This window comes from Nipponia nippon, unplaced genomic scaffold, assembly GCF_047370975.1.
Source record: "Nipponia nippon isolate SJK-2023a ecotype South Korea unplaced genomic scaffold, ASM4737097v1 scaffold_4, whole genome shotgun sequence".
Lineage (NCBI taxonomy): Eukaryota > Metazoa > Chordata > Aves > Pelecaniformes > Threskiornithidae > Nipponia > Nipponia nippon.
Window position 1 is genome coordinate 80,713 of NW_028262358.1, and position 25,427 is coordinate 106,139.

General features: G+C 43.5%; 1 protein-coding gene across 7 annotated transcripts in view; it reads right to left on the reverse strand.

Moving 5' to 3' along the window:
- RIN2 (Ras and Rab interactor 2) overlaps positions 1-25,427 on the reverse strand; it is an 84,791-nt gene that overhangs the window by 24,194 nt on the left and 35,170 nt on the right. For 5 of the 7 annotated variants that reach the window (XM_087777221.1, XM_087777223.1, XM_087777224.1 and 2 more), the window contains exons 3-6: positions 13,812-13,906; positions 5,491-5,683; positions 4,551-4,662; positions 1,844-1,916 (exon numbers count right to left, since the gene is read on the reverse strand). In XM_087777221.1, coding sequence (XP_087633347.1) covers positions 1,844-1,916; positions 4,551-4,662; positions 5,491-5,683; positions 13,812-13,906 — 473 coding nt within the window. Of the gene's footprint in view, positions 1-1,843; positions 1,917-4,550; positions 4,663-5,490; positions 5,684-13,811; positions 13,907-21,259; positions 21,354-25,427 lie in introns of all 7 variants that reach the window. The other 2 variants (XM_087777226.1, XM_087777227.1) reach the window with 2 other exon arrangements.

A 25,427-nucleotide genomic window follows, 5' to 3' on the forward strand; every position in this document is an offset into this window, starting at 1 on the left:
GAAGTATTTGAAAAGACACTTTCAACATCGTATCACAGATAATCTAGAGTCTCGAACATCATCATGGACTCAGTACAAAGACAGGTAACTCTTGACTCCTCATACAAACTGACTGAGTATCTATTGCAAGAAATTCCCTCTGGTTTTAGGAAATCGTCCTGTTTTTGCTGTGATGTACCAAATGTACTCTTTCTCACAATAGCTACCTATCTGCTTCCCTATGAAGTCTATACGTTTTCCTCTTGCACCCCCAGCAATCCTAGACTGCTGCCTGAAGAGGACGAGGATGCTGGGTAGATGCTGCCACTTAAGAAACATTAGGCAAACAGAAACACTTAGGATGTTTCTCCACTGAATGGGAAAATAAGCATCTGCTTCCAAAAGCATACCCACAGTCGAAGAGCGAGCTTCATTTACTGAAGTCTCTGGACAGGTTTGCAGCTGAAGTTGTATTTATTACTGGTATCTGTGGATGGGTTTGCAGCTAAAGTTGTGTTTAAGAAGGTGCACTAGGAAAGCTTTAACACCATGTCCAAGTTGTGATCGCCACTCTTTTCACTTCCTTTCCCTTCCCCAAAGGGCAACAAGAAAAGGAACAGAACAATAAACAGGTGACGAGCCTGGTTATGCAGTTTTGTATGTGCTTACTGAATGGGAGGCCTGACTCATCAGGACACTAAATTCACACTTGGCTGACTGAAATACCATTAAGAAACGCCACTTTGCAGAGAGACTCGCAGTTATGAGACTCATGAGCAAGGCAACAAGCTACTGTGTGTTTGTGGGCTTACTTTCAGTAAATGCGAAGCAACTTGGAGCCTTCGGTGAAAGAAGAGGGACAAACTAATGCAAAATCAATCAATCAATCTACATTTGCTGCACGCTCCCTGTAGGCACTTAGAGGGAATTTACCAGAGCCTGGCTAGCATGCAGAACTGAAAGGGTGACAAGATAAGGAATCTCTCATCATTAAACTGCTTTTAAATGCAGTTTCAGCTCATTTCTCATCTGAGTGCTGACCAATTACTTATGTGGTAGAAACGCTTCTTTCATCACATGCACGTACAGCTTGGCAAAATGGAAGCCTGTAACAAAGAGGGTCCAGATGCTTCTCCACCACAAACAAAAACAGTAAGCACAGAAACCTAAATGCATCCCTAGTGAGCGTTTCCCACAGCAGAAATCACCACTGTCAGCACTAACTGGCAACCTGGCTGCAGTAAAAGGACCAAAGTTGCCTCTCCCCCCTTCCTTCAGGAAACGTGCAGGTGTGCAGCTTGGCCGTGTCCTGTCTGTGGAGAAAGGTAAGGCTTGAGCATCAGTCTAGAAGTTTTCACCAGTAAACAAAAATAAAATTGAAAACAACTTAAAAGATAAAAAACACCAGCTATTTTTTCTCTGCATAGTACCTGGAAAACAAGTTGGGCAACCATAAACTGGAAAGCTGATGAGGTCATTTTTGTTGTTCACAACTTACACATCTCTCAGTTGTCATATTCTACAGTGTGAGCTGACATTTTTCCATTATGCTCCAAAAATGCTTTTTACTAGCGATTACAAGAAATGGACATTGCAAGATAGTTTATGGTGCTTATCAAATGAGCTACAGACCAGTTAAGAAAGCATTACAAGAAACCAGCTATAGTCAAGTTTGACTTGGCAACACCTTACAGTTGGGTGGGTAACAACATCAGCCTTCCAATAATCAGTACCAAATAAGACAGAGAGACTTGCTTCCAATTCTCATCTCTTATTTCCTCCCATTACCTTCGAAGACTCTTGAGACTCTCGTTTTTTTCAAGACAGTCTAGCAAATGCAACTCAGAACATAACACCATCTTACCTGCTAATACAGTAGAAAGCAATGAGCCTGAATAAATCAGCAAAACTTATTCCGGACCCCTCCAAGGAAAACGCTGCGAAGAAAGTTACAAGAGGGAAGAATCACACATCTATCTTTCTTAGAAAACCTTTATAAAATGCATCTCAGATTTTTGCGTAAAATTAACAAGTCTGCACCATCGAACTAGCTACTGTTTGGTTAAGAGAAAACAACTGTGTGGAGGAGTACATGTCTCTGCTAAAGGCATTTTCAAGAATACACTGGTAGTCTTGGTGGTGGGTTTGTTTTTGTATTCCAAACATATGGTCTAGTTCCTGGGAAACAGATCAAGCGTGATTAGCATTGCACAACATTTTGCTAATAGACAATAAATCAATAACTGAGGCTTTGTTTGCCCAGTGTACTAATATACCTAATTTTAAATCTCGTTTCCTCCTCTTGCATTCCACCCTAACTCACTTGCCTTCTCCCCAGATGCGTTAGCACCTAATGAAACATGGTAAATTTTCATTCACTTAAAGAAAACCATTTAACCTGAAAACCCTTTAAAAGAAACTCAGACAATTCTGCTTCATGCCATTGCCTTGCAGAACTAGGGAGGAAGACACGAGCAATGCCTTTCATCTTCTCCCACTCCATACCATTGTTTCTTATTGATATAAACACTTGTTTACAGTAATGATGACACAGAAGTGATTGCCACCTCACTTATGTTAAGCTCTCTCCGATTCCGGTGGCAAGTCTACGAAGATCAAGCAGAAGCAGCTCCTAGAGTGAAACAATCTAGATCTTTCACCTCTGGACATGACTGCGACCAGAACAACAGAAGGAAGAGCGTTTATGGAATAAAACGGTAGCTAAGACAGGTTCCTGAAGTACAAGAATGCCGGTCTCTTTGCAGCCTCCGCCAATTTCTGCAAAGGGGTGAATGTGAAGTCTGTGATTGCCTCAGCCCATCCCTGAGTTAGAAAAGCCGGATGGCGGGGGTGAATCTCTGGCCGGTGTGGTGTGCGCACTATTGCTGTTTCACTGGCAGAGGAATGCTTTTGAAATACATCCCCCAAGGAAAGTACTTCCACTGCTGCAGGCGCTTCAGACATCTGGGCTGAAACAAGGTAGACTCCCGGGCTCGGTGGGGAAAGCCAAAAGCCACGCAGCAGCTCTGGATACCTCAGCAATGCCTCTCGGTGAGTAGCGAAGGCGTGATTTTGTCAGCAGTCCATGCTGTAAGGCCAGCTCCCCCACACAAGGTTCCAGTGCTACCGACTATAAAGGCTGCACGTGAACCAGAGGAAAACTTAAGTCAGGTACTGATCTTTTATCCAGCCTTTACACTGAAGGACAGGTCAACCTGGTCATTTATGTGCCTGGAAAAAGGGATTTCTTCAAGAGAGACACTAACAATGCAGACATTAAGCACACAGGTGATCTGGGGCAGGCTAAGAGGAGATGGCTGTTCAGATCCCTGACTACAATTAAAACCTCAGCTGTGACTGGTGAGTAAAAACATCAGCAGATACTTCCCCCTTGTGGTAAAATTTCGTTCATGAAAGACAATATATTATTATTTTATTTTCTAGATGGGAGAGAGGGAATTCATTAGTATAACAAGCCTACAAACACGGCCTTAGATCACACAGATTAAATACACCTGTATTACTGCCAGTCAAGCAGCCTTCTACAAATATTAATTCACTTATGTGAGAGAGATGACTCTGTGGCTGAAAAAACCAAAACAGAAAAAAAAAAAAAAAAAAAAAATTGATAGCTTTCTCTTCTCTTTGCCATGCCTTGTTTGTAACTGGAACCAAAACCAGACATGCAGAATTAACATTTTGTTGCTGGGGGTGGGGAAGGGAGCGGTAAAAAGGAAAAACTCAACTAAAATTATCTCAGTTTAGTAACAGAAACAGAAGTTAACCAAGGCCCTCTGCTTCAGGGAAGTTTAACTGAAATTGTTGCCGATTTTCTCCAGTTTTCACTTTCTTCTTGTTAAAATGAACCATTTGCTCCACTTGCAGTTTCTGCACCACATACGCTCACCAGGTGCAGCTTCCTTTTTTCATCCCTATATCTCAAACATATATTTTTCACACCCTCCCTCTAAAGAGAGGAGGGTAGTATTGTTTTGAAACTGACTGGAACTCTTAACATTTGCTTATTTCTATGAGAAAACAGGGGACAAATATAGTTGGAATTAAAAACCAAAGATCATTGATCATGCATCAGAAACAGTTCAAAAGGGTTAAAACCCACCTAGTTATTACATTACAAAAAACCAAAACCAAACAAACCAAAACCCAAACAATCCACACTGAAATTTGTAGATAGAAAGAGCTCTTGACAGAGGTGCATCCAAGAATAGTCCCCTGAGTACAAGGAAATGCAAGGACATTTCATTGAGAGCAGACAGGATCATAGACTGTGTTTCCACAGAAAAGGATCACCACCCATAATAATCAATGAATCCTGGACTCAGCAAGGTACATAAAAGAGATATTCCAGCTGTATCCAGCACAGACTTCAGCATTTCTGCATATCTTCCCTTCTCCAGGATACGCCTGACCCACTCGCAAAGAGCACTGTAGGCGGTCTGTGACACTATTTGCATGACTTTGGGTACCTTCTGCTGTGGAAACCCAATGCAGAGTGCTCCTGGCTCGTGCAGGGTGACAAATAGCTGAAAAGTATGTAACTCTCAACGTACTGTAAGTGCTTTCTTTTATTGCAAATTCCTTTAGGCAGGACCCACAGTCACCGGGCAGACGCAGAGAGATGACCTTCTTCTGCAATCTCGCAGATTTCCTGACCAGAAATATCTGTTGTGGAGAAGGCAAAAGAACATGGTTTTATCACATCACATGCCTTAACAGAGACAGATCACAGACAAAAGGAACCACAACAATTTCATGATCTCTGATCTATATAAAACGTCTCAGAATTTTACTCGGTCACTACTGTATCAGGTCCCACAGCCTGGTGTAAAACGGCAGCAGAACATTTAGAAAAGCATCTCATCCTTGTGTAACACAGACAGATGACACCAAGTCCATTATGCCCTTCTCCAAGCTCTCCAGTTTCACACACAGCAAATCCCAAGCCTTGAGTGAAGCTGCAGAGTCTGGAGGAGACTGATGGTGGAGTGCTCCTGTGTCCCACCAGCCCATTCATGCAATCCTTCCGCACCAGCATGCGGGCAGCACTAGAAACATGCCATCAGCCTCATCCAAGCAGAGAGGGCCTGGTTTCCATCACAGCAAGTTTAATGCAGGCACCAGTGAAAGATAAAATGCTGCAATTTCTCCTTTATCTACTGCTTTCTCGTTATGCTGTTACGTACAACCCTGGTTAGCAAGGTCCAGCTTCGGAGCTGTAATTGCAGCAGTCTAGTTATCAGCTCCAGAGGACCCCAAACTAGTCCCCCAGTGTATCAGCCCAGGTAATGGGTCACACTCCAACTGGTCCAGCTGCCAAGCGCTCAGGAAGCCCTCACTTGGATCATCCAAAGCACAGCAGAAATGGTGGTGGGGTGTTGGTGGGGGGTTTTTTGCATTTTTGTTTGTTTGGGGGTGGTTGTTTTTTTTGTTTGGTTGACTTTTTTTTACAGCTAATACGTTCATCAAATAAATTGAAATACAACTTCTTACCCCAGGAGGCTGGGCCTGCAGAATTTCCATGGCTTCAGCATCATTCAGACCAAGCTGCAGCCACACAGGGTGAGTATGGAGGAGCTTGTCCAATATGCTTAGCTTGTTGGATAGGCTGTCATATCCAGAGTCCCGGGGGCAGCCTTTTACATCATTTTTCTCAGGAGGGACATTATCCATGTCCTTTACTAGACTGTGAAAAATTAAAAAAAAATAAATTAGACGTGCTAATCTCCTGTAAATAATCATGCAGTTCAGCAGAGTTATCGCAAAGCTAAAGGCACTGCTGGCATCTTGGACTGGTATTTCTTCTACTGAGAATTACTATAATTAGTATACACAAAAATTCTCTTATCCGTAAGATTTCTTTCTTTAACTTGTCCTCAATTTAACAGCTACCTTTAAGATAAGCCTTAGCATTCTTCTGTTAGCTCGTTGAAATTTGGCAATCACTTCAGATACAGGTGTATATGCATACGTGACTGCTAGAACATTTCACCTCCTTTCTTTGTTATGTTCACATTTGGAAAAACTTCTCTTCAAAGGTATTTATGCAATTCAGATATTTTTATTCCCAGATAGACTGCAAAAGCTGCAACCCACAGAAATCTTCCTCTGTCCTGCCTGCCAGAAAAATCTCTTCAATGCTCTGGCAATGGAGCAACCCGCTACCTGTTGGCCATCACTGCACCAAACGCAAGCACTTTCTTCTGCTTGCTTGTACGGATTATTGCCACAACAGAACCCACAAACTAGCATCACTTCATCTTATCCCCAGACCACTGTCTCTGCTCCACCAGCCCTGTCATCTTCGCAGCTGCGTACCCATCTGTGGTCCCCTCTGCTAACGAGTGGTCAGAAACCTCAGTCAGGAAAAGAGAAAAAGAAGAAAGAAAAAAGAAGAAAAAAAAAAAAGGTTAAATCCTCCAAAAAACCCTCCCTAAGGCACAGTTTCACTAAGAAATCGTCCTAAGCGGTAGTAAATTTTTTACGGTCCATGCTCCAAATTCTCTAAATATTTATATTTTTGCCATTTTGCCATGAAAGGTCCTTACCTCACGTATTAGTACTACACTTCCCAGGATCAGAAGCAAGTAAAGAATTGTATATTTACGCTCCTAATTCCTTTGGCTCTGGATCAACTCCTTTCTGAGGAATAAAGGCTAAGATAAGTGTGAATGTGGCAAACTAATGTAAGGTTAAAATTTATTTGGGGCAGGGCACCTCAAGTTACTGCTAAATTCAGTACTGAAGTATAGCTCTTGGTGGCTACAGATACTTGTTATGCATTAAAAATCCAAATAAACGGAATACTTTGAGAGCTGCTTTTGTTATGCAAAGCTTCGCCATCATTCATATAATACAGAACACCCAGTACGACTGCACGTGTTGCTGGTTCAAATTCCTCATTTTTGAGCTAGAAGTACACCCTGTGATTCTTCCAGTGCTAGAAATCACCACAGAACAGTTACTCTGGTAACAGCGTCCTGATGACAGTATTTGAGCATAGACAAAAAACGCCCTGCAAGCTCAAGATCTGACCGCGAAGATGTCAGGCACAGAGGCTGCATGCTGCCTGCAGACCTTTTCTGGCGGCAGAAGAGGCCCTCAGCTGCATTTCCCCACTGCAGACTGTCTCACAGCTCATCTGAACTTCGTGTTTTGGACAGGCAGTAAGCATCGTTAACAGCATTTACCACCTTCGTTATGCTAGCGGCTGTACCCAGAGCAAGTGGGTAGAAGCTTCTCAAGCACAGGAGCACTGAATACTTAAACAAAAATCGCCCCCCCCCCCCCCCAACCTCAAAACAAAACCCACCAACTAACCAACAAAAAACCCCAAACAACCAAACTGCTTTTTTCCAGCTTTGGTCAGTAACTTGCAGCACCTCTGGACAGGGCTAGAAAGGAAAGTAAATGGGTAGAGAATATTCACTGCATGATCAGAAAAGAACAGGCACAACCACTCACACTTTTCATTACCTGGATCAATCATCACTACCAGATCACCTGTGTGACCTGTGTGCCTCTCCCTTTTTGTCCTCTTTCTCTGTTTGCTTAGTTATGATATGATGCCTTTTAGATTCACGAGGCATCTAAAATGCAGACGATCCTCCCTCCCTGAGCGTCAAAAGCTGTTAGTAACAGCCAACGTGCCTTCAAGGGGCACAAAATACGCAGAAACACGTTGTGTGCAGAAGGGAAGCGGCGTTTACATCAGTTCTGACAGGGCTCTGCAACCGCCACGACAGGAACCCTGGGTTCCCCTTTCAACCACAGTCCCAGCGCAACCTAGTGTTGTAACGTATGAACCTCCACAAAAGTCAAATCGTGAATCGCAAAAGTGTTTTCATGAGCTGTAGCTCCAGTAAATATTGCTCAGAAACTTTCCACCCCCCTTCAGAGCCAGTTAGCAATGTTACGAACCAAAGACAGCTGTGGCAAAGTGCGAGTTATACCCCGACGCTGGCTGCAGGCTTAACTAGATATAACTTATTTCCATTCCTTGGTCAAGAGTGGAAACTACACATGTTGCAGAGGGAACATGTCCGAGAGGGAAATTTTTTTTTTGCCTACAAAAGTTACATCACATGCAAAAGAAGGTGCGTGACTGGTATCAGCTGTAAGGACTGGCACTGCCTGCTACCGTGAAACAACCTGAAGCTAGCAAGAGTTTCCACACGTACATCGGGTCACAGTGTTCTTCTTCGGTATGGCTGGCTTAATGTTGTCAAACACACCCAAAACATTATAAATCAGAAGATTAATTTGAATAGGGAGCTGTCGGGTTTTTGGAACCTCCAGGTACTTATATGCACAATCCCTCCCACGTGCCGAGGTCCGAGGAGGAACGCCGTGTGTGAGCCCACACCTCACCGACCCAGACGGACACGCACCCCTGCGCTGCGGCGCCTTCCGCCCCCTCGGAAACCAAAGACTGTAAGCTAAAGACCGCGAGTATCTGATCATGATGAGACTTTCTGCCACTCCTAAACACTACCACTCCAAATGACCCCGATCCACCTCAGCTAGGTCAGTACTAGTATGTTATCATAATCCGCAGGAAGGTAAACTAGGAACAAACAACACTTCAAAAAAATTTCCTATCCAAATAATAAAGAAAGAGGCAGAGAGAACGATCAGACCTGGTGGACTCTGGCAAGACCACAGCTTGGAAAACCCACATCTGGCAAACCACGTACAACCTACGAGAAGCCACTTCCCAAGGTCCAGGAGGTGAACGCAGTCCAAAGTCCGCTGGTCTGTTCTGACAGCCTATTTGCAATGGTCTAGCACTACTGAGCATCACAGTCTGAGTTTCTTTTTATTCTTAAAATTATTTTAATTAATGATCCAGGCACTACACATACCGTCAAACACTGACACATGTGAGTTCTTGAAATTTGTCACACCTGAGACTGTAAAGTTATTTGGGACTGGGATGCGTGCGTAATTCTTTGGAAACAACAGCATGGAAAGAAGAACCATGTGAATTCCTCATGATCACCTGATTAATTCAAGTGTACAGAATAAGAAGTCGCTGTAACCTAAATGCTAGCAAAACATGCTGTATATTATGCAACAATTAAATCTCTCTCCTGGCTTTACTTTTTGGGCATTTGGTGGGTTTTTTTTTGTTTTTTTTTTTTTTTTTTCTCCTCTCCTCTCCCTTCCCCATGACTCCCAATAAAAGACAATCTGACTAGGTCACATTAAACTCAAAATCGAAACACAAATCAACCTCCATGGATGGTCTATTTTAATGCAGGGGTACTACACTGGCTCCTCTCCAGTGGGAGAGGAATTTCAATGCAACTCACAATGAATAAAAGAAAATACACGATTCATGCAAGTTTCCTTAGATTTGAGAAAAACCATAAGCACATGGGAAGTAAACAGAGGTAACTGCAAAGACAAACAATGCTGTGCTGCATCCTGGTTACGCAGCTCACAGTAAAAAGGAGACGGAACAGGTTGAAGCCTGCAGCCAGGATGATCCTCTCTCTCATACCCACAGGGCTGTAACATACACCTCGATCACACATCTACGAAGCAAATGCTCCTGCCCTCGCGCTCGCCTCAGCAATTTTCTTTTAGTCTCTCAAATCCTACCTATGCCTCTTGATCTAACCTTGTAGAACCTAAACTTCCAACATTTCTCCCATTTTTTTGTGGGACTTGGGACAACGAGCCTATCCGCTCTCTGAAACTACCGCCAACCTCCCCAACCTCCTGCACTGACAAACGCTGGCCTGAGGAATGGACTTTCCTCTCTTTGGAATTACGTACACAGCAAAGGTGCATCCAGCTTGCATGCACGTCCTAACAGAATGACCAACGCTGTTCCATGGGTTTGCTGTGTTGAATTAAACTAAGCCAGCTGCTGTAGGATTTACACACCCACACGCACACACCCACCCCTCTGTGGAAGAACTTACCCGCCTTTCTGAGGGCATGAGAGGAGTTGTAGGAAGGACCTAGATGACCATCAGCATTTGAGGGATTCAGTCTGCTCCCACACTGTGGAGAAGGCTGGTTATCAGCCCAAATAAAAGAGTAACCCTGGGTTTAGCCTATCGTCCCACATGCACTCACTAGCCAGGAGGAAGGTCATAGCGAGAGACCAGGTTTGGTACTATAATGAAGATAAGGACTAACTTGCACTTGAACGTGTCCACGTTTCCTCACTCCATTTTTTGCCTGGATTGGCCTCTGGTTTTTTCGCCTCTGGTTTTAGGGTACTTGCACACCGTGATCATGTTACCCAGGGGGAGGGAGAGAGAGAGAGAAGAGGAGGTCTGCTCTTTGCCCATGGCAGTAGGATGCTCAGCATCTCCCCAGTGATGCAACTTAACAAGCCTTGCTACCAACTCTTTGCCACAGTGCAAAGGTTTGCAAAACACACCTGTGTGTCCAGATTCATCGTTGTCCCACTCCACCGTTACTCAGCAGTAAGGAATATTCCTTGTTTCTTTCCCAGTCACAAGGGCAAAGAGAACAGCAACAGGCAGGTAAAGTGAATCTTCCTAAAACTGCAGATGAGCGTGAACCTTGCTCCAGTCCCACCAAAGGCTCCCCACAGTTAACCCAGTTTGACTCCCCACTGCAAAAATGCCTGGATTTCTGTAAATCCTGCAATCTACCAGGCCCTAATCGCACCAGCCTAGCCTATACAGTCATATCGAGCACCAGCTGGGAGCGGGCATAAAGCCTCTGCTGAACATTACCTCCACTCCTCAGCAGCTGGACTGTCTCTTCTCCACCCCATTACAGCTGAAGGGACAGGACAAAGCTGCTGGGGAAAAGGTTGCTGGATACTTGCCTACCTGTCAACAGTAACAGAAGCAATTCACCATGCGAAGCACAGAAGACAGCTCCACTTCAGTTAATAACTGCTGTGGAAAAATGTAGAAGGCACAGGCACGAGGGCTGTCCAGTGCAAAACATGAGGGGGAAAGAGCAACGTTCTGCCCTTCTTTCTGTCATGGTAACAGAGCAGGAAGGGAATGAGCTGCAGCAGCTGCCACCACCAGCAAAGCATCCCTGAATCATTTCAGCGGCACCGAAGGCTCCAGGAAGGCTGGGGCTTTACAGCCTTCCCCGCAGAGGGACAGCAGCAAGCTTTTCCCCTCACTGTCATTCACAAAGACAACAGACATGCAGGGGTCCTAGGGCCCTCGAGGGAGACTGAGCGCCTCCTAAGAGACCACCTGGATGCCACCAGCCACGTCGGGTGTGCTCCCCCACCCTACGTGGACCTGGGCTGCCATCGCACGCAGAAGCTCTCCAGTTACCCTTTCAAAGGTCACCAGTACAGCACAGGTCAGAAATTTATCCCATTTATGCCCCTTTCTGACAACTCCGCTCATTTGGATTACTGAGATATGTGTCTGTGCTGGGAAAAAGTCCAGGCGTCAAACACCGTGGAACGCTGAAACACACAACGTGAGCGTCCCACTTAAAACAACATTTTTTACAAGCCTCTTTTTTGTTTGGCTGTTACATGCTTACAAGCCAAAGCTGTAGGCCCAGTTACTTGAATCGTTCTCAATATTACTTGGGCCACAGATGTAAAAAGGGGAGACAAGTCCAAAATATAACTGGGGAGAGGAGTGTAATTCTGAAAGTCACCACATAACCACAAAAAGAACCCCAAACACAACAACAAAACCAACCAAACAAAACCCACACACCACAAAGTTGCAGACACACGATTTCAGGTACTTATTTTTCTCCGTACAGTTGAGAGGTCTTGCAACCGCTGCCTTTCTAAAACTGTTCTGGGTGCGTGCGGATATAAATTAAGGTGAAAAACGAGCATGGAAAATAGACGTTCCTTTTAGCTCAAATTTCTCTAGATGCTAATCCAAATGCCACACCAAGATACCAACTTCTGAACAGCAGAACACACAATAATAAAAGCAACGGACATGAATTACAAAGTTTTAAATTAACTACAAAGAAATAAAGTTATGATAGTAAGCACATCTTTGTGGGGAGTCTAGTTTAAATAAGAACTCCGGAAACCCTTAGTTGAAATTACTGTAATCTTGCTCTGTAGTTCTATATAAACAAAAGGTATCAGTGCACAACTAATTATATAATTTATACCAACTTTGATACAACTTCTTCCTTACATAGAAGCACGCAGTTCAGAATGATGTAGTCATACAAAAATTGACCTTAATTCATTTATTCAGATTTCATATTTTACATTTATCACCTTAAAAGTGACAGAAAAGAACAAATTCCTTTTTTTATTGGATGGCTATTATTTCAATATGAAATTGAATTCAGTTAAGTAGTCATGGAAATGGCATTACTGACTTTTTATGTTAGCTTTACTTCCATATTTTTAAAATATATTTTGCTCTCAAAATTAACAAATTCAGTTTGAAAAAATCCACAAAAAAAAAAAAAATCAGTAAAAAAAAAATCTTCTGGATCTGTAAAACGGGGAGGTTTAATTGACTGTTTCCAGCTAAGTGTATCCACCAAGATTTTAGAACTAGTAGATCTTAGTCTTTCATGCATACAGTGTATTCAAAGATACAAGAAGCCTTTTCTTAACTGAAAACTAGCTAATGATCATTGAAATTAATTAGCCGAGTCCACCGAAATGGAGAAAGTATCCTTTCTGCCCCTGTAAAAGAACTGTGCTTTCAAAAGCTTTAAAACTTGAATAATGTGCAACCAGGGACATAGCTGAGGACTTTAATTAGTTCAGCTGTCTTATGTTCTTTACCACTTGGGCAACAAAGATGCTGCTCAAAGTTTTATTTAAATAATTTAAATAGATACTGAAGTAAGTTTTAGCACATTTCAAAAGTATTTATAGAAAGAAAAAAAAAAAAAGCTAAAAACCATGGATGTAATTGTAAAAACCAACCTATTACCACTTCGTTAACTCACCGCCTTGAAGAACAAAGCCCACCAGCCCCGGAGCTGGCCCAGACTGTGCAGTCAGATAAAACAGAACGCCTGCATTTTTTGCTTTCCTCTTGCAACAAATATTTCAACACTAAGTACAAAAATGTGTTCTTTTGTTAACACAGTGCTTAAAATGTTGAACATCCTCCAGATGTCAATTTAACAGACATTACCAACCAAGCACAACAGCCATAGCAAAGCCAAAATGCTGGGGTCCCACTATGCCCACTTAAAGGTACAAGTTTAACATTACAAATTTCCACAGTCCACATGTACATGGCATGATCTATTTTAAAAAGCCAGAATTTTTATCTGCACTGTAATATGCATCTCAAATCATTTTAAGGTTAAGGAAATTCCCCCATCTACTTAACTTTTTTTTTTTTTTTAACGTGCAAGATATATATAAATGAACTTAAACACATAACCCACAAAAGTGTCAGCTCGTAACAGTCAATACTTTACTTCCTAACCTAAGAACATAAATAAATCATGTTATTGTATATTGAATCTTCACAGAGCCACTTGAAGCAGTGGACATTTTTAGTCTTTACAGCGTGAAAGCAAAGCTCATTGCCATAGACAATGGGAATAATAGCAGTAGTTTCCTGCTTTAGACATTCATCAGTATCCGAGGTTTGTAACAAGGAAGTAGAAGTGAAGTTCAGTTACTTTTAGAAGTATTAAGGCAAATACACAGAACAACTGAATCTCTGGGCGCTCCTCCTGCGCAAAGGCAAATTCCTTGCATCAAGAGCAAGATTACCGACACCCCCTATGTTGCTAGGATGAAAAGCGCTAGGACATAAGCCACCCAAGAAGAAAGCACAATGAAAACATTGCTGTTACGGTACACCTCCAGGAACTATGAAAATAAACATTTTAATCACCTTCGCAAATCAGCAGATTCATCTTCCACTGTGAGATCTGTCTGTACCATCTCCTGTTTCAGTTCTCCGATTTCTGAGGCAATTGTGTCAATGAGCTAGAAAGGGACAAAAATAGTATGACGTCAAGTGAGTGGAAGAGGCGTGGAAAAGAAGCCTGGGCAAGTTTAGTCACCAGAGATTACAAACTTTTTTTTTTTTTTTTTTTTTTTTTTACATCGCATCCTATTTGGACTTCCCCTTGCAAAGGAAAAAGTAAGGGTTGGGGCCACTTATAATCGCTCTTGGAGGAAGAATAATTCCTGGTTTGTGCCAGTACAAAACCTTCCACGTTGGCTAGCTTTTTATTTAAATATATTAAATCTGCAGCCTCAACATATTATACAACAGCTTAAAAGAACTAAATGATTTGATTGATTGTAGCATTTACTTTCTCAAATAAAAAGAAAAAATATAATTAGGAGAGTTCCGTCTGCAAGAGTTATTTCAGAAGGGACACTAAGCCAGCATTACGATATTGTGGTGGATGAAAAGTAACAAAGCAAGAGAGAAATGGGCAGCTGATTTTCACATTAGGTCTTGAACTGGACTTGAACAGAACAGCTCAGTTGAAAGAGAACTGCCTTGTAACACTTCGGCTCAGGTGGAACACAACCCTAATTTTGGACACGATTGCTAGAACTCATTTTAAAGTAATCTAAAGATTAGCACTAGGGCTGTATCCTGAGAAATACAGCATTTGCTAGCCAGATGTCTGGGAAACATGTTGTTCAGCAGAAACCAACTATGAAGTTCGCAAGGCACGCTGTCTTGGACATTCTTTGCAGCAACTGCATCAAGTTTGCTTGATTGACGCACCGCACCATGACAGTATGTAAACCCTGGCAGTGCTCCTCCTCTCCTGCCTGTAGCCAAACCTAACGAAAAGGTTTGCAGCGATGCCGTCTCCTCTACCAGAACCCCTGCACCTCAGAGCAAACAAACAAAAACCCTGGCAGATGAAGTAAAAACAGCTTTCTAGTCCAAGTTAGAACAGTCTTCATAGTCGGCCACGAGACAGGACCCTGATTCCCACTAGTGCTGGGTAGCTCAGTACAGCAGCGTTTTCAAAGAACTGCAGGCAACATTTTCCTATACTGTTCCATTGGACGTTTTCCTCTGCCTCAGACCTCTGCACCCTCCTTTGCTGTGCAGCATTATTCTGATCAATTCAAAAAAAGTTTCAGTCTCCGCTTACAACAGGCCAACTCCACTAAGCATACCTGAAGGGAGAATGAATTACCACACACTACATCCATACCATAGGCTTCTTTCTGTCAAGGTCGGAGCTCCCCGCCATACTGTACCACTGGCATTACAGTTTACAAAGATCTTCCACCTGCTGGCTCTCAAACACCCCCTGAGTCACCGTGGCGAGATGTAAGCAATGCCTTCCTGACCGTGAGAAAGAGCAGCAGGAGGAACCCGCGTCGTCCTGACGGAGCGGCCTCGGACCTCACCGCAGCACTCGGCGCCCCTACGAAACAGCACCTCCCAAAAAGAGCCACCGAGTGCGCTGCTAGGCACAGAGACATTCATTCCTCCTTTTGCACAAGGGATGAATCCAGCCCCCATGCTGGCTTTACATGGCGAAAAATACACGTGCCACTGCTGTCGGAGGAGCCTCACTAGAAAGCCGTGGCATCATCACGCGTGTCTGACAGTGGTTATGGGTGCTCAGAGGGCAGTACCAGGCTCTAGCCAGTACACGGCTGACTGCATCTTGCAGCTCACACTGCTTTGTTTCTTCTCTTTTAAAGCCTCTACCCTACATCATCATCCTTAATACATTTATTCTTGCAATCCTCTGAAACGCAATATAGCTGCAATTCTCATTGAGCTGACGGAGGGGGGGTTTCATGCTATGGTGTGCTGCCCCCAAACAGCGAGGCTCCACTTCTTCCCTTCATCCAGCCCTGTTAGCTGGTTCAGCTTGCTGAAAGGTTGGAAGACTTTTTCACTTTGTCTTCTGGTTTGTTTTCTGCTGGCTTAATGACCTGGACCTAATCTCCGAGGGGGTCTCAGACAAGCTCCAGAGCAGACACCAGAAAACAGAGGACAGCACCAGGCTGGGAGTACGCCTGCCCCTTTCAGCAAGTCACTAGGGCCCGTCGGCCCCCGTGTGAAATCATGCCCTGTTGCTCAGTCACCCCAGCAAATAGCCCAGGGTTCTGGGCTGTTTGTGCTGACCTTGGAACAGAGAACCCACGCCCCAGTTTAGGCACCCCAAACAAGCCAATAACTGGATCAGCCACCCAAACCTCTGCAATCTGACCCGGACACCTCTGGAGCTGAGACCACTCAAGGCCTTCCACTCAGCAGCAGCAAACATGCTTTTGGGCTGACGCTGACTAATGAAACAAATAACTACCAGCCTCCACGGGGAATAAAAAGCTGCACACCCCTATCACGCACTGTATTTGGAGAGGGTGTGTGCACATGACCATCTGAAAACCAACTCCCAGGATATTTAATAAAATATTTTTCTTTTTAAAATAACATCTGAAATTATGACAAGCCATGCCAAGATTTCAAGTCAGCCATTAAAAGAACAAAATTTAAATAAATTTTTTAATCATGTGGATTGCTCTTCAGGTTTTACAAGAAAAAGAAAGCCATTGATCTACGGAAGTCTTTGGCTACAAATCAGCTACAGCTGATGCACTTAGCCAATTTTTTTAACAGCAATCCTTCTGTACAGTAATCCTTCTGCACCTGTAAAATAGAGAGATCCACTAATTCAGTTCAATAGTCAATTAATTCAAAACAGAGAAGCTGACTACAAGTGTAAGAAGACAGAAAAATTGCATTTCTCTTCCAAGCTGTGACTAAGCAGTAGAAGTGGAAGGATCAGCTCTACTACGCCTAAATCTCTGATGAGCAATTCATTACAGTCTCTAGCTACACTCTTTGAAACTAACTGAATAGTTTAGAACATGAATGTGCCATCTTAAAGTTAGTTCTAAATAACTAATGACACTCTAAAAATACTGATGCAATGGACTTTTTATTTGTATCAAGATGTACGGAATGCAAGTCAAAAAACCCTGATGAATACATATTCAGAAAGAAATACATGGTTCAGAAAGAAATATACAATTTATCATTTTTAGATAAGGAGTGTGACAAGTATATGGAAAAAACAGAGCACACCTTTGAGTGAACAAAATCCATTCCAGGTTTAATTACAGCCTATCAATTACTTAATTTTTATTTTTTATATTTTATCAATAAATAAAATCAATTACTTAAATTAGGATTTCCTCTTCCTGGATTAAAAAAATCACAGTTCATAACTGTGGTGCTTCACAGTGGAACATGCAGGCAAGGGGCTTTGTTTAATAAAGACAAGAAGTTCCAGTGTCAAAACAGAAGCAAAAAAATACTCAGTTTTAAGTACCTGCTAAATTTCCCCAGTCTTCATTCATTATGAGGTTTGCTAAGTGCAATGAGGTAGTCAAACACAACCATACAAGTTGCTACTGCTAAATAAGATATACACTGCTGATGCAAGTCTTACTATGTCTCTACAGCTTTGGTAGCCTTGTTATCCCTTCTGGTTCTGCTGACGCTTTTCATTTCAATTCCTTAAAAGAGCTCGTAATTGCACAGCACAGTCTTCTGTTTGCTTTTTTTACTCCCTTACCCTTCACACCTTTACCTACATCTTGGCATACATCTCACCACTTCCCTGCCCTCCTCCATTCAGGAGCGACATGTTTCAACTTAGCCCCTTTTTCAAGTACGCAAACACAAGACTTGCAAATTTTAATTTACTTCAGTGCCAGGAAATGGAACTTTTAGACTAAGAAGCAGACAGACTGAAATTAAGACAATATCCTTCTCCTCCCAGCTGCACTGGGCGCTACATTTCCACCTTCCGTATTAGCCTCCAAACAGCAGGTTTCCCAGATGAAATCCTCCCAGCCTCTCCGGCAGCTGAAAAGTGAAGTGGAATTCATTCTCTGTCTACTGTGACGTTCCTAGTATTTTCAGATCTCCTAACCTCCCAACTGCTTCAATAAGGCAGCATGCAGCCCCTCCTTGCTGCAGCAACTCTCTGCTGCTGTTAAAACCTTTCCAAAGTTGCACCTGAACGCAACTGAGAGTTGAATTATTGTTTGAACTGACCGGATTACAGCCTTTTCTCTTTTCCCACCAGCGAGCCACAAAGGCTCTAAAACTGTCTGTGGAGTCACGAACGCAGCCACGTCAGGAACAGAACCGCCTGATGTGCTTCATCCTGCAGTAACGGCTAAAAAATTAACTTTTCTAATGGATGAAGCAAGACTCAGTTTTAAATCACGGCATTCCCTGAAGATGCTTCCTATTTGCCGTGAGAGTGAAGTTTTTCAAGCACCAAGCAGTCACAAACATAAGCAATTTAGCCAGCTGTGAATATATTAGGGCTCCCCATCACGGCTTGCCTGGAGCCATCTCAGGAGGACGGCGGCACTAGTCAGCTACCAGCACACAACACGAGTCAGCGCCTGGAGTCTTATTATAGATGGCAACTGATTCACAATGATCTGCCATCAGATTTTTGACCATTTAAAATATGAACCCGTGATGGAAATCACTACCTGAAGCTCAACATATTATTAAATGCTATCCAAGGATTTAATCTGTTAATGAAACGGACCTACTGTAGGTAAGAGCTCTGCTACACGCAGTATTGAATAAGGTCAGCAGAGCAGCCTTTTCACTGAATTAGCAATATAACTCTACTCCAGCGCTACGTGCATTGGTCACCCTGTCTGATCCCCCGTTGCAGGGCCTAACGTGGAGGGAGGGGGAAATCGCAAAGGCCCCAGGGAGAGTGTGAAACCAGAGGAATCGCTCCCACCCCCAGCTCCTTCCACTGCATAGAGCATGGCGAAACCTAAGGCCAATCACGCAAACATCTTAAAGACAGCCAACCTCAGAATAATCAAGCTGGAACTGACCATCTATTCGTTTTCAAGGGATTACTGTCAAACCGCTGAAAGGGATTATGTCAGCTCTGCCTGGCAACAGATGTGTCTCCTTCAACAGTCTTCCTTCAAATGTCAGCTATTCCCTTAAGATTCAAGCCGAGCGGGAGACAGTGCTTGGCAATCCCCTGGCTTCTTCAAAGAAATCATCCATCCATACAGAGAAGCTGATCAGCAATAAGGGGAGGGCGAGTCAATGCTCCACCCAACCCTCAAAGTCTGCCCCGTGTTTACTTTCCCTGGACCTGCCCTCCCGGAGAGGCAGGGAGCCGAGATGCTCGGGACCAGCGGCAGCCTGCAGGCTGGGCACGGGCGGCCAGCCTGACGCCCACTGCACACCCCGCCGCAGCAGCTGCAGCTAGCGGATCTGCGCGTTAACGACGGGTAGAAGCTGTAAAGACGGCAAGGGGGAGATGTTGGCAGCTGGTGGGAGGCATGGGGGGACCAGGTATTGCGATAAGCGGCATGGGAAGCACGTGCTTCTGCTTCAAAGACAGAAAGGGGAAACGGTAAGCAAAGTGGAGCAACCCTCTGTTGCATTAGCAGCTGCTTTTGAATCATAAGCTGCCAGCACCACAGCCCAGACTTCTTTCCCTACAAAACTTTCTACACTGGTAACTGCATGAAAGCTAAGCTGCCGTTCCCCGTGAACCAGCTGCTAGACATGACGGCAGGATGATTCAGCTCTGCGTAAGTAGCTCCTCTTCATGGGCGACATCACCTTAGTCTTTGCACCCACAAGACCAATTGTGGCCATAAAGAACCACCACGGTAGCAAGTGTGCCCTGCGCTCTGACACATCTACAGAGAGCAAATGGCTCACAGGCCAACGGTCTGCACAACAAAAGAGATTTTCAGCATCTTTCCCTGAAAAGTACCCAATACGAGGAGCTCTCCACAGAAGCATCCATGGGCTTTCAGCCCCCGCCTCAACACCTGCCTTGCTCCGTTGTTATCTGGCTGTTCATTAACTGGCTTCGACCACAGTGGGGAAAAAAAGCCCCAAAACCAAAAAGCCCAAAGAAACTCATGAAACAACTCCCTCCCAGGAAACAAAATCTCTGGGCACTACAGCAAAGAATTCTAATCCAACTTGTACTAACAGCACAGTAACATGCTCAAAAATTCAAGCTGACGCTCTTCGCTTCACGCTATCATTTCATATGTCAGTTTGACTCCAGAAGATGGAAGGGATCTACAATGCAAAGGGATTTAAATACTGTATAACCTTCCTACACTGCAGTTCCTTGGTTAGTTCCTTTGTTCACTTATACCTAAAAGCTAACCATGGCAGTATGTTTTCTGATGCTTTCCAATATCCAGTTTATCTTTGGAAGTCATTTTTGTACGGCTGCCACGTTCAGCCTCCAACACAACTGCCTTTTACATCTTTGTCTGGGAAAGGTACTTGCTTAAAGTCTTTGAAAACAGACATTTTAAAATGAGTTTTAACTTATAAACACTTTAAATTAGAATAGCACAAGGCAAGCACTGCAGAACAGTTTTATCTTGAAGACACTGTAATCTTAATGCTTTTTAATTTGTATGTCTGCCTTGAAAGAGAACTTGACCGAAACTGTCTTTCCTGAGAGTAATTTTTCTGTCTTTAGCGATTTTATTTTTTCTTTTTCTAAAGAGAACTCAAACAAAACGGCACGTTTCAAGCAGCCTTATGCTCACGTTCTCTTCTACAGGCCAAATTTCTCAGGTATACTACATATCCTCCGTGACACAAGGCAGTCTTTCCTTGGTCTACGAAAGGTCCGTACACCCTGGACGGGGACACTAGGTCAGGTGCTGGGCATCAAACCCGAGCCTGGCCTACAGACCCCCAGAAGGGGACACGCTCGGCAATCAAACAGTGACTCTTCAGCTACCAGCAGGTACTGCACCTGAACTAAAACACTTATCTTTAGGAATAAAAACCTCATTTTTTTAAAAATAAACTGCCACTATTTCCTGCAAATGGCAACCAATTTTCCTTAATTTTTTTCATGTTAAAAGAAAAAAGGTTACTCTTCTCCTGATTTAAAAAAGTCTTTTGGAGTTGCATCATTTGGGTATTCTTGCAATTAACTGACACATACTGTTACGACAGCACCTGACATTATTTTCTGTCAAGTAACATAAGGTGTACTCATGATTTTGTGACATCCTTTCTGAAGTATTTAGGATCAATTAAACTTCTGGTCATTACGCAGCATATGTGATGCTTGCATGATTAGCATTACACAAGATGAGCCGTTAATAATACGTTTCTACAAAATACAGGAAGGATCCTGGGTGCGTACCATCATTAGATCCAACCCTGCGAAAACAAGCAGCAGCAGAAGGCTGCCTTCTTGGCAGAAGGCTCAGAACATTTGAATTCTTCAAAAAGATTTTGCTGTTCGCAAAGAGTGCGATTCCTATTTTGCTGAAAATAATGGGTCAACTCACCCATTGGTTTCAACAGACTTGAAATCAAGACCATAAGAGGCAGCTTCCAAAGGGAGACACCGCTGAAGTGGATGGAGATATTTGTCAGAGGCCTCTGTTGGTGTAAAACAACACACATCAGCCCCAAGGCTTAAAAGAGTAATCTGAAGAATTCTGTTGCAGATTATTTAGGACTATAAAATAGATATCAGCCTGCTATGCTACAGAAAGAAGAGGTTTACATGAAAAGAAATTTATTTGGAAAAGTATGATGTTTTCTCAGGTGGTGAATTATTTAACAGTAAAAAACCCCCAAAATAAAAAGGAGACCTTATATAACATGATAAATAGCCATTTCTCTGTCTAATGTTTTTTCTTTGGAGCTTACTGCTAATAAAGCACTGTTCTCTAAGTTAAAAAGAAACTACAATACGACCACTGTAAACCCAAATAATAATTATGACTCTGTCGTGGTTTAACCCCAGCCGGCGACCGAGCACCACGCAGCCGCTTGCTCACCCCCCAGTGGGATGGGGGAGAGAATCAGAAGAGTAAAAGTGAGAAAACTCGTGGGTTGAGATAAGAACAGTTTAGTAATTGAAATAAAATACAATAAAGTAGTAGTAGTAATAATAATAACAACAACAGAATATATAATAATAATAGAATATACAAAGCAAGTGATGCACAAGGCAATTGCTCACCACCCACTGACCGACACCCAGCCAGTCCCCGAGCAGCAGCCCCCCAGCCAGCTTTCCCCCAGTTTCTATACTGGGCATGATGTCCTGTGGTATGGAGTAGCCCCTAGGCCAGTTTGGGTCAGCTGCCCTGGCTGTGCCCCCTCCCAGCTTCTTGTGCACCTCCAGCCTTCTCAGTCAGCAGAGCATGAGGAGCCGAGAAGCCCTTGATTTAGCGTAAGCACTGCTTAGCAACAACTAAACCATCAGCGTGTTATCAGCATGATTCTCATCCTACATGCAAAACACAGCACTATACCAGCTACTAGGAGGAAAATTAACTCTATCCCAGCCGAAACCAGGACAGGCTCAGACAGCATGGATTCACATAGCAGCCCAGTACAGTATTCGCTAACCAAACCTATCCTAAACATTAGATTGCCACAAATACCTATGTACTGTAACTGTTTACATTCCTAAAATCCACGAACGAAATAATGAAATGCAAACATCTTAAATCACAACATTTCCTTTCATAACGTATCACGCTATGCTTATTGTCAGCCGATTCTGTTCAACAGGACTGATCTCAGCTTTTAAAAGCTGGCAGGGGTGACAATGTAATTCCTACATACAGACCACAAACATAACTCATCACAGCTCCCCAGCGCTCTCTCACCAGAGCACATATATTCCATTTTTGTGTTTTACATATTTCAGGATGTCATACTGTGGTGGTGTGCTTCTTCCTCCCCCCCCGCCCCGACCTTTTCCATAACCCTGCTCAAGCGATAATCACCAGTGGTGGTCGTGATGGATGCATCCAGCTCAAAGTGCGTTTGGGGGAGACAGATAACAACGCAACAGCCAAGGGCTAATTTATGGCAGTGCGTCCACCTAACCGCAGTGCCGGTCAATGTCCGACTCAAGCCAAATTTGGAAGAAACAAACATATGCAGTTGGTATGTAAATATGACTGAGTTAATCATCTTACTCCCATAAATAGTGAGCAGCCCAAGAGCCCTTTGAGCTCTCCTGCACGGCAGCGGGCTGCACGCCAGGATCTCCCCTTGAGTAGGGATGTCTCTCAAGGTTATCCCTCGAAGTTGAGAGATTCCTTGCCACAACAGATCCTCAGTAAGTGACTAATAGCATGCTAAACTTTGAAATCTTAGGAAAGTGATATAAAGGATTGATTGGGCATATATAATCCTGTAGACATAAACCGTTGATCAAGTCTGGGACCAGGATTGGATCCAGCCACACCTAGACTCTTCTTCTGAGGAGGAGTTTAGAAAGCAAGGGGGTCCTTTCTGAACCTCATGACTCAACAGGAGAGACTCCCTGACAGTTTTGTCTGACCTGTCCTCTATGCAGTAAATAATCAAGTGTACCTTGCCATCAAATCTTGTTAAACCACTGTTGCATTCACCACGGAACTTTGTTAACTCACTGGTTTCTATCAATAAAGTTTATTTTTTTTGCTTCTCTCTTACGAGTGAAGCGCGCTCTCGCTCCGTCCGTGACACATAGAAGCAGCAAAAATCAGAGCAAGTGTGTTCGCTAGAAGCAACACACTCCCAAGGAGCTACAGTCACCTTTCTGAAGCTGCTCTGTCTACACGCGCATCACTGCTGTGCATCAGGGAAAGCACGTGCCCAGGACCAGACACATACCAGTGCCTCTCTCAGAAGCCAAGCATAGCTACAGGTCTTCTTACTCATTCAACTCACGAAGAGTTTCCCAGTCCCAAGAGGAAGACAGGTGGCTTTGACTTGATACCTGTTTCAGGACATTTTTAGAAAAAATCATTCATCCTTTACTGCATGGCAACTGAATTCCTGGGTTTTGTGTTGAAATGTAAATAAGCTTGTACAGAGAATTAATGAAACCGCCTCTTTCTGAGAGCGCATTGGAAGAGTCAGCCAAGGTGACCACGGCAGAATGTTTCCAAGCCCTGAGATTTACAACAGCTAAAGAGGAAAAGGTAAGATCAGTGCTTCTAAGCTGGCAAAGGAACATGGGCTGAAGACAGCAAGGATCAGTATCGGACTAGACAAATGAGCCTCAGCACTTACCACCCCCCCCTTCCTGCCAGCATCTCATTTTTCATTCTTTCTGGAGATCTGCATCCTCTTTGGCATCACATCTTTTCCTTCCTGTTTTGATAAGCAGAGCGTAGCAGCCCTCAAAAAGCACCCTGTGTGACGAGGTGGCAAAGTGCCAGAGACGAGCCAAACTGGGAACGCTATTTCTGGACTTGTCCAAATGTCTGAATACAATTAAATATTTTGATATGCGGCTGCAATTTCTGGTTATTTTGCACAGTGAGCTATGAATTCCCAAGACCACTAACATTATTCAGTGTCTTATTCATCAGTAAGCAACAAAGTTTTACCCAATGCTTGATTTTCAGCCAGAAAAGCTTCAGTGGTGTAAAACCTCTGATGCCAGTTCAATAAAGGCTGGAACATTTCGATGAGGAGGAGGATGGTTCAGTAGAAAGGATGTTTGTCAGAGACATATATTCAGTTCCTTGCTTTACCACAGACTCCCCTCTGTAACCACTGGCAAGCTATTCAGTCCCAGAATTACCCAAGCCTAACTCCATCTTCGCTTCATTTTTACTACTTGATGGCTCTGAGCCGTCACCAATTGCAAGGTATAAAAACTCAATTTAGCCTATAAAACTACGGACCTTTGCTCTTTGTAAAATCAGGACAATACTCTTTTCCTGGTGTACTAACAGTCAAAAGAATGAACGTAAAAAACCTAAGAGACAGTTAGACACTACAGCAATGGGAACTATTTAAGAACCAGAAAGAAAAGTAAAGTGGAGTTTCCCGCTGGTATTTGTCAATCAATTCTCTCATAAAAGTTGCTGAGAACGGTAAGATACTCTATGAGGATTTAAGTGCCCTGAGAAACTGCATGTCAGCATGCTAAAGGTTTCTTGGGCAACTGTAAAGTAACAGGCACAACATGAGAGCCATATGCAGAAGTACACTACGCAGCCTGTGCATCTGGGAGAGCATTCTGAAGGACAGGTCAGCACGGGCGAAAGGCTGTATCTTAATTACAAGGTCTCCTAAACACAGATAGACAAGGCAAATTAAAATAACGTAAACTGAAAAAAATCTGATGTGCCAAGTGTTTTCTTTGCTCAATAACACCTGTCCAGCTGTAGCAAACGTAACTGCTTTCACAGTTTTACCGATGTGGGGGAGGGAAAGACAGAGCAAGTAATTTCACCGTACGCTGGAGCGCACAGGCACCGGGTACGCTACACACAGGCTGGACACACTGCCTGCCTGCAGTTTCCAATTCGACGCCGTAGGTTCGTAGCAGCGGTCCGACAGTGCAGCTTCCCAGGGATGGTGAGAGGTCTGAGAAGGTAGCTTTGAGGCATCTTTTATTCCCACTGTTCTTCAGGCCGTTCCCCTGCCAGGCTGTCCTTAGGAAAATTTAGAACAAACCTTAGTTTCTTAATTGACAGTGCTTCCTATGGC